We start from the raw sequence: 9,443 nt of genomic DNA on the forward strand, positions 1-9,443 counted from the left end.
CCTGCTAACCCTGCCCCGGGCTCCCCTGCCCCACAGCTCTGCCGGTGTCCCCCAGCCCCCTGCTAGCCCTGCCTGGGCTCCCTCCCCATCCCTGCTGAGATCTCTCAATTCCGACCCGCAGCGCCCCCTTGCCAGTCTTGTGCCTCCACATAGCTAAGCCTCCGGGCTGAACTCTGGCCAGGCTCTGTGAGAGACAGTACGGGATCCCCCTGGACTGCAGCTCCCAAACAGAATGGGGCAGAGGCAGGAGGGTGGGGGCTTCGGAAGCCCCTCTGATCAGGGCTGGCTGGTTTGTGGGCTGCAGGCAGAGCTAGCCAGCCAGGCCCCTCCTGCCCTATAGGCACAGCGCAGCAGCTGTGCATGGGGGAGGCTGGGTGCACAGGGACCCAATGCCCCGGCAGCAGCCGCTCAATTCCCGAGCCACCCGCTGAGCCCCAGGTGGGCATTAAAATGGAGATGCGGCTGGGCAGTGGTGGGGCACGGATGGGCCATGCCCAGAGACCCTGCAGGCCCTGGAGGGCTCTGGACATCTCTCCTACCCAACAGCCCTGAGGCAACCATCAGTGATGGCCACAGGGCGTCGCACGTCCTGGGGCACTTGGGGGCAGAGTAGGGGCATCCCAGTAGCACCTGTGGTGGGCAGGGAGGGGGCATCGTGGTGGCACCTCTGCTGCCATTTGCATGCCCGCGGAGAGCATGTCACGGGCATTTCTGCAGGGAGCTGTGCCCTGGCGCTGAGGCTGCGCTGGCGCTTTGCCCTGTAACCAAACCGGCTCCACACAGCCCTGGGGCTCCGGCACGAAGGACCCCGCCCCGGTCACTCTGGGGCTGCGAGTGTGGGCAGTCCTTGCACCTTGTTGCCGAGTGCACGGGGTAGCCCTGCACATCACGCTGCCTCCGCCTGTTCATGCCCTGCTCTGCCCAGGTGCCAGGCACCCAGTCACTGGCTCTGATCTGAACTCGTGTCTGCAGCACAGAGCCGTCCTTACCCTGCAGCAGGGCACTCACCACCACTAGCCAAGATATGCCCAATGCTGGGCACACCCTGACCAGACCTCCAGAGCCATCACCTCTCGCCCAACCCAGGGAACAGGCCTGGGTCGCTCCCTACAGACTGGCCAGGTTGCAATGGCTCCGGCACGGGGGCTGCCCCACTCCCGTCTCTCAGCTCCCCTGAGCCACGCCAACCTCCTCTCCCCCAACATCAGCACCCGGAGAATGTGTCACCTGCCTCCTCAGCCTGCACGGCCCCTGCGATTCTGCTGCCCACACAGCCTGGGGGCTCTGCTGGCTGGGCCCAGAGTCGGTGCTGCTCAGGGCTCTGCAGGGCTCTGCTGCGCTGGCAGCTTGCTGCTAACTGAGGCAGCCGGGTGCACCACAGCTGTTCCAGGGCGTCCAGCAACACTTCCTTGCAGGGGGCACGACTCCCTCTGAGGGGCGTTTGGCTACTAACCCTTCTGGGCCATGGGCTCAGTGCTGGGCACGGGCCATCACCCCCTGGGCTGGGCTCAGAGTGAGTTAGGGCCAGGCCTGGCACAGCACAGCAGCACCCGGGTTCTTCACCGGGCAGGTGGCTTTGCTCGCCCGGCTCCCACTCAGAGCGGGGGTGCTGGGTGTGCTGTGTGGAGCCGGCCCTGGGGCATTGCTGGGGGAAGCACACGGAGGGCCACGCGGACACACACAGCCATGAGGTGGGGGCAGTGCCTTGGTGCCATGCACTCGCCGGAGCAGGACGGCGGCTCTCCCAGGGCTCAGCTGAGGTGGAGACAGTGGAGACAGGCAGTGGAGGAGGATGAGAACACAACAGGTCAGGAGGAGGTCAGAGGAGAAAGGTGACAGGATGTGATCAACAGGAGCGGCCTGCACCTGGCAGCCCTGAATGGCATGTATGAGAGAACACAGAACAAGGGGGAAGAAAGCATTCAGCATGCAGAGCTCATGGCTACGCCTCAGGGCAAGGCACAGGGGCCCAAAGGGACTCCTGCCGCCAAGGCTGGCACCCGACCACACCCCCGGCACCCAGCCTCACCCCCCCGCCTGGGCCCAAAGGGACACCGGACCACGACACTTACTGCAGGCGCCTGACCGTGCCCCCGGCCCCCAGCCCTGTCTGATCACATGCTGCTGCCCAGCACAGGGTGTCACAGGCTACAAGAGAAGTGGTGTGAGCCCAGCTCGCAGCAGAAGGCAGGCAGAGGGCAGAGACCTGCCAGCAGGGCACGTCCGCTCACTAGTAACATGCTGCAACCCAGGCTGAGCCTGAAGAGCCTGAGGGGCCCAAGGAGGATGGGAGTGCAGGCTGGAGAGCTGGGGTCAGGCCTTACAGGGTGGGGTAAGTCTACACTGGAGCTGGAGGGGTCGTTTCCAGCATGGGAAGACGTATGGGCATGTTAAAAGGAGCCGTGTGGCTGCTGCAGGCTGGGCGGCAGGAGGGGCAGGCCACTTCCAGGACATTCCTAGAGCCTGGTTGGGACTGGCCCTGGGGCGCTTAGCTCCTTGCAGCTGCACTTCTCCCAGAGCGCTAGTACGGGCACGCCCACCCCCACTGCAGTGCAGACGTCCCCTATGGCGCCTGCAGCACGGGAGGCTACAAATCGTGCAGACGCAGTGGTGCAGACTTCGGCCCGGGCTAGCAACCCGGCTATGGACCCAGGGCAGCTCATGCTGCCGCATCGACACTTTCTTAGCCGTGCTGAGGCAGGGATGTCTACCTGTGTCGCACTCACACCTGGTCACAGCACAGAGCCACGCAGGCCTGGCCCTTGGTCTGAGGCTGCTGTCTCTGCCCACACACTCAGCCAGTCTGTGGGCAGCCCAGGCAGGCTCAAAGTCCTGCCCCAGGCCCCCGAGGCTCCCCTGCCTTGACGTCAGTGGGAACTCGCATTTCCTCGGCACGGCTGAAGCAGAGCAGCCTGGCAGGGCTGCTGGTCTCAGTGACGTGTCTGTCTCTGCTTGGCTGTCACCCCACACCGGGGCAATGTCACGCCCGCCCTGCCGAGGGATTCACCCGCGGGAGCATGGGGTCCCCAGTGGGTTCACAGCCGAGTGCCAGGGACTCACCATTCATCTGGGAGGGCGAGAGGGAATAGTCCTTGTCAGTGTAATGCCGGTCGCCCTTCAGGCTGCGGCTCTGCCGGCCCGAGCCCTCCAGCATGTTGACAATCTCGCTGCGGTCGATGCTCCTCAGGGCCGCGTACAGATTCTCCACTGTCAGGGGGAGCAGCTGGTATCATCAAAAGGCAGCACAGGGCCATCCCTGCCAGGCCGCTCTATCCCCGCTGCCCCCACCCACGGCACGCCAGCCTCACCCACCCTCTGGAAAGAGGGCCCAGCCCGAGGACTCGGCCATCCTCAAACTGCAAACCCGCCTGGGAACAGATACGCATGCAGACCTGTGACCCAGCACAGGCCAGCTGTGCACGGAAGCCAGCAGCACACATCTGCATACGTATGAGCCAGTGTAGCATGGCGTGTGCAAGGAAGCACTGCATGTCTGTGGATGGGCCGGCCCCACAGCTCCGTCATGGGATGGGCAAACTGGCCCAGCCTCTTTTGAGGGGAAAGACTGGATAGGATATAGTGGTCCCCTGTTCCCCAACCTGCCTTGCCTACCCATGCCTGGCACGGCTCCCTGGCCTGCTGTGCATATCCACCACCTTTCCCAGCTCTCTGGCCCACCCTACCTACTCATGCCTGGCCTGGCGCCCCGGCCCGCCCTGCCTACCCACTCCCGGCCCAGCTCCCTGGCCAACACGCCTGCTAGAGCTCCAGGCTGGCGGCACACAGCGCCTGTGGAACCCTGGGGTGCTAGCTGTGCCCCCGCCCCTGCAGAAGGTGGCAAATACCCACTCTTGGCATTCTTGCCCTCACGGCTGACCCACAGGTTGAGCAGGGCCACGCTCTGCTCCAGCAGGGAGTTGGGGTTCTCCACCCGGATCCTGTTGATATCGTCCACCCCAAACTGCAGCTCCCGGGCCAGCTCTGTAGGAAACACAGCCTGTGCGTTAGGCATCATCCCAGGCTCCCGTGCAGCAAAGAGAGCAGGGGGAAGCACCTCTGCTCGAGACACTTCTAGGCAAGTAGCCCTGGGGATGCCACCCAGGTCCAGCCATCCCCCACGTGTCTCCACCCACGTCCACCCAGAGCTGCTGACATCCCGCCCGTGCGACAGAACAATGGGAAGGGGTGGGGAGTAAAAGGGCAGAAGGTCCAAATTTAGTGTCACTGGATGTGAAACTGGTCCCACTGGGCTCAGCCTGGCTGCCTGCAGCTGGGTCACAAACTGCTCCAGCTAGGGAGAAGCTGGGAAGGACAGTTCCTGAGCCTCCTGGTAGCCATGGCTGTAATGTAACAAGCGATATCAGCACTGCCACTGCCGGGTTGGGACCCAGTGCCAAAGACCTCGCTGCCCTGCTTCAGGAAGCAGGAAAACTTACAAATGCAGAGCAAAATCCTGTCCTGGCTGGCACAGAGATGGGGTGTATGCGCGTGCTAGCAGGTGTGCAGAGTGCACAGGTGCGTGCCTGCGTGTATGGAAGAGGGCAGTGCACAAGAGCGTACATCCATGCCACTGGGCGGTGCACAGCAGAGTGTGCATGTAAAGGTGTGTGTGCACATCCACGCAAGAGGGCGGTGCACCAGAGTACATGGGCACACAAGGCAGTGGTGCACTGGTGTGCATGCAAAGAGGTAGTGCACAGGCATGTGTGCATGGGCATGTGCAAGGGGGATGTGCGAGGGGACAATGCACCAGCATGCGGGGACGTGCAAGGGGATGGTGCACTGGCATGTGGAGACGTGCAAGGGGACGGGGCACCGGCGTGCGGAGACGTGCAAGGGGATGGGGCACTGGCGTGCGGAGACGTGCAAGGGGACGGGGCACTGGCGTGCGGAGACGTGCAAGGGGACGGGGCACCGGTGTGCATGCACACTGGCTGGGACTGTACTCTCTTTCCTAGCCCTGCTGTCAGGGAGACAGAGCAGGATGTGGACCCGGTGCTCCCAGTGAACACAACCAGCCACCTGCCGCAGCAGCCTAGCCGTGTGCTGCTGTTGGGGTGCCCACAGATGTAGGAGGCTGCCCAAGCAAAGCCTCCAATTGCTCCACAGCCCCCAGAACAGTCCCACCACCGGACAGCCAGCGCAAACTCGCGCCTGCTGTCAGCCCAGCTACCTGATTCGATGTCAGAACGAGCTGGGCTGGGCAGCGCCCCGCACTGCATTGCCCTGCCCTGCTGGGACCTGGGCACAGCGCGAGCAAAGCCTGCCCTGGTGCACTGAGCAGCAGAGAGCCGGAGTCTGCATCCCCACGTGGCAGAGAGCGCTAGGCACAGACTCACCAGCCCAGCTGAGGCCCAGTTGCTCCGAGATAACAGCCATCTTCACGTCAGCCTTCTCCGTGCCGCTTAGAGAGCCTAGGGGATATGAGCACGTCACAGCCGTCCCTGCTCAGGCCCTGCTACCTACTCGCAGTCCGGTGTGGTCACAGGCAGGGAACCCGGCCAGAACCCAGAGAAAGCACTGCACTCCCCTCTGTGTGGGGTAGGGCAGGGGCAGCCGAGCCACTGGGCCCAGCCCCTCCCTCTTGTGACCAGTGGGCTGTGGAGGGCCAGGCGGAGAAGCCAGGCCAGGGATGGATAGGCAGGGGGGTGGGGAAGCCGCGCCGCAGGGCGGATAAGCAGGGCAGGCTCGTGGGTGGATAAGCGGGGCAGGCTAGGGGATGGATAGGCGGGGCAGGCTGGGGGATGGATAGGCAGGGCAGGCTCGGTGGTGGATAGGCAGGGCAGGCTCGGGGGTAGATAGGCGGGGCAGGCTGGAGGATGGATAGGCAGGGCAGGCTCGGTGGTGGATAGGCGGGATGGGACGGTGCCCAGCTGGGCGTGGATAGCCAGGGTGGGCTGCATACCCAGAGTGCTCTCACTGAGGATGCTGTATCTCTCTCGCAGAGCCAACGGTGTCAGAGTCCTCCTTCGCTCCTCGCTGCCAGTCCCCTGGAGGAGAAGCCGCCATGGGTCACCAGCCCCACAGGGAATGGAGCCATCCAGCCCCTCAGCCTGGGAGCTCCCTGGCTGTGACTAGCAGGGCCCAGGGAGCCCAGCCCACCCCAGGGTTTTGGACTGGATCCCCAGTAACTCCCCAGTGGGGCCATGGCGCGAGGGCAGGGGCAGGAGCTCGGCACGGCTGGGAGAACACTGGAGCCAGCCCCGGCCGTCACTGTCAGGGACACATTAAAGCATGCCGTGGTGCCGCAGCAGATCCTGGCCGGGCGTGTCCCAAGCTGGCGTGAAACGCGGTGTGGGGCACGCAGCTCCCCTAGGGCTGAGTGTGGGGGAGGCCCCAGTGCCCAGCACCTCCCTGCATGGCTGGAGGAAGGCGTCAGGAATGCTGCCTAGGCCCCTGGCCCAGTGCTCACTGACCTTGGTGCATGGTGGCATGGTGATGTTCAGGTGGCACAGGACATGCTGCAAGTCCTCGTACTTCATGGCCTTTCGCAGGAAGGAGAGCGAGCCACCTGCCTCCCGGCTGCTGTCCCGCACCTAGACACCATAACACAGGTGGGCATGGAGCAGAGACGGGCCCGCGGCCCAGCCCGGCCCAGCCGCTCAAACCCTCAGGCGACTGTTACCTTGACTGGGATGGCCAGCCGGTTCTCCTGGAAGGACTGGAAGTGGAAGCTGCGCTGCTGCGTGGCCTTCTTGACAGGCACCAGGTTCCCCGAGAGCTCAACATGCAGAGGCATCCCCTCCAGCACCTGGGGAGAGCGAGGAGGGGTCAGGCTCAGAGCTCCCTTCTCCCCTGCCCCACAGGGCCCCAGCACGGTGTGGGGGGCCTCAGGCAAAGCTGGGTGCAGAGACTCCTCCCCGACGTCCCTTAGCCAAGGAGCAGGCAGGTCCCAGCCCCTCCAAGCCCCCAGCACTGCAGCTGGGTAAGCAGGCGGGAGCCACACAGACCAGGCCTTGCTGTGGAGTGAGCAGGGGAGGGCTGGGACACCCCGAGGACTGTCCGCACACCAGGCAGGGGGAGGGGCACTACCTCAATGTCCCTGCTGCGAGCCACTTCATGGAAGTTCTCGTGCTGCTCCAGCGTCTTGTCCACCTTGTCGTCAGTCATGCAGTAGCAGCGCAGTCGCCCCTCCCGTGCATTGTTCATCTTGGCAAACACCACGAACTTGGCCATGTAGGGCACGGCCGTCAGCTCCTTGTACAGCATGGTGGCAAAATGGACGGCCTCGGCCGTGCGCGGGCAATCCGCCAGCCAGAACCTGCAGGGCACGAGCCCCAAGCTGGTCATTACGGCCCAGCCGGGGGCTCCTCGAGCCTGACACGCCCAGGCCAGGCCAGGCCTCCCCCAGCACTGAACACCAGCGGCCCTCGCTGGCTTCCCATAAACCACATCCCAAGAACGAAGATGTCAGCTATTCCGGGCCATCCCGGGGCGCCAGGCCAGCATCGCAGTGCGCGGCACGCCAGGCACTGGACGGTCACGAGAGAGCAACAAAGGAAGAGAACAGAAAAATGGGGGAAACCCCATAAAATAAAATGAACTCCAAGGCAACCCTCCAGCATGACTGTGCGGGCTCTCCGCTCACTCGCAGCCCAGAGCAGACTCGCCCTGGGGGACTGCTCGGCCCCTGCCTTTGGCCAGGGCGCCCCCTGCTGGACATTGCTGTGTTCACGAACAGGGCAGGCCTGCGTTTGCACATATGTGATAGTACAGCGTGCAAGGCTTGCAGTGGCCTAGGCACGTGGGAGTCTTTGTTCAGATGCCACCGGGGCTTGGTGGCCCAGGGGCTTGAGGTGCCAGAGGTCCTGGATTCACAGCCTGGGGGAACCCTGGGAAATGCTGGCACTTTTCCCTTCGGGCAGCAAGAGCTGGGACTCAGGAGTGCTGGGTTTAGGATCCAGCTCTGGGACTGTGGCTGAGTCACTGAATCACCTGGGCCTCAGCCCTGCTCTGTGACCCGGCCCCTGGATGGCACGCTCTGGCAAAGCTCCACACGCCCCAGAACGCCAGCCGGGTCACCAGCCCCAGGCCACACGAGGCACTGCGCACCCGTTGCTCACCTGGCGGACACGTTGGTGGTGAAGTTGGCACACTCGTTGGCATAGACCAGCTTTGTGGTTCCTGTGATATCCTCCCACTGCGCTTGGTCTGTGCCTCCTGTAACAACACAACAGGGCCTGACACACCATCCCAGCCCGCAGAATCTGACCCTGGCCCCTTTACAGCTTGTGATCTGCCCCTGCCCACCCCCGAGATCCGCCCCCTGGCCCCCTTGCTGCTTGGAATCTGCCCCTGGTTGCTTCATCCCCTGGGATCTGCCCCTCCACTCCCTCACCACCCAGGATCCACCCCCTTATCCCCCAGGATCCTCCACAGGCCCCTTTGCTGCCTGTGGTCTACCCTGGCCCCCTCCGTCCCCTAGGCTCTGCCCCCTGGCTCCCTCATCAACCAGAATATGACCCCCCAGTGCCCTGTGATCTGCCCCCTACTCTACTGCGATCTGCCCCCCAGCACCCATACTGCCCAGGATGCACCCCCTGTCTGCCTGCCCCCAGCTCCTTTAGCTCCATCCCGCCCCCTCAGCACCTTCCCCTCACCACCCCCACCAAGCCACTGCCAGAGCTGCCTGTCTGCACAGAGACCCCACTGCCCTGGAGACACTGGCTTCCACCCCTCAGCCCCCACCCAGCAGGGGAAGAGTGAACCTCATTTGCAGCAAAGCAGGGGAGAGCATGGGGAGGGGGAAGGACCCCGTGGAGCAGGGAGCCGGGAAGGGGGTAGGACCCCAGGGAGCAGGGAGCCGTGCAGGGGGGAAGGACCCCAGGGAACCATGCAGGGGGGAAGAGGGAAGGACCCCAGGAAACCGTGCAGGGGGGAAGGGGGAAGGACCCCAGGGAGCCATGCAGAGGGGAAGGGGAGGAGAAGGAGTCCGGGGGTGGGTGGGGGGAGCAGTGCCAGGGGAAAGAGCCCCAGCATGGCGGCTGCAGCAGGGCGGGGCAGGTGCTCTCACCGATAACGCTGCAGAGCAGGCGCAGGCTGGTGGTGTCGCCCTCCCCGCTGTCCCGGGGATTGTCCTTCCAGGAGGGCGGGAGCGGGATGCGGAGCCCGATGGGCCGGTGGAACTTCCTGCGGCGCGGCTCCACGGTGACGATGGGACTGAAGGTCGCCTGGTTCCCCAGCAGCTTCGTCACCAGCTCATCCGGCACGGGCTGTGCCTGCGGGACAGAACAGGCAGGGCCATGAGGGCCAGCTCCCCCCACCCCAGCTCGGAACCGGTCACCGGCTGGCACCCCTTGCCCTGGGAGACGATGGAGTAACTGCTGCCCAGCACGGCCGGTCCGGAACCAGCCCGCTGCCTTGGAAGAGCCCGTCTCTAATTCGTCTGCCCATCCACCGCAGGGGCAGGGACACCCGGTACCTGCACAGCCGGCCCAGACCCC

The 9,443-nt window shown here is 64.6% G+C and overlaps 1 protein-coding gene across 7 annotated transcripts in view; it reads right to left on the reverse strand.

The window, feature by feature from the left end:
- The window catches only part of ANK1 (ankyrin 1), a 68,008-nt gene that overhangs the window by 9,291 nt on the left and 49,274 nt on the right, over nucleotides 1-9,443 (reverse strand). For all 7 annotated transcript variants that reach the window (XM_026658413.1, XM_026658396.1, XM_026658410.1 and 4 more), the window contains 9 exons: nucleotides 9,014-9,218; nucleotides 8,064-8,160; nucleotides 7,033-7,261; nucleotides 6,626-6,751; nucleotides 6,417-6,536; nucleotides 5,906-5,990; nucleotides 5,340-5,414; nucleotides 3,850-3,981; nucleotides 3,061-3,207 (listed from right to left, as the gene is read on the reverse strand). In XM_026658413.1, the coding sequence (XP_026514198.1) occupies nucleotides 3,061-3,207; nucleotides 3,850-3,981; nucleotides 5,340-5,414; nucleotides 5,906-5,990; nucleotides 6,417-6,536; nucleotides 6,626-6,751; nucleotides 7,033-7,261; nucleotides 8,064-8,160; nucleotides 9,014-9,218 (1,216 nt within the window). The remainder of the gene's footprint in view (nucleotides 1-3,060; nucleotides 3,208-3,849; nucleotides 3,982-5,339; nucleotides 5,415-5,905; nucleotides 5,991-6,416; nucleotides 6,537-6,625; nucleotides 6,752-7,032; nucleotides 7,262-8,063; nucleotides 8,161-9,013; nucleotides 9,219-9,443) is intronic.

Source organism: Terrapene carolina, unplaced genomic scaffold (assembly GCF_002925995.2).
Source record: "Terrapene carolina triunguis isolate 2854851 unplaced genomic scaffold, T_m_triunguis-2.0 Scaffold53, whole genome shotgun sequence".
Taxonomy (NCBI): Eukaryota; Metazoa; Chordata; order Testudines; family Emydidae; genus Terrapene; species Terrapene triunguis.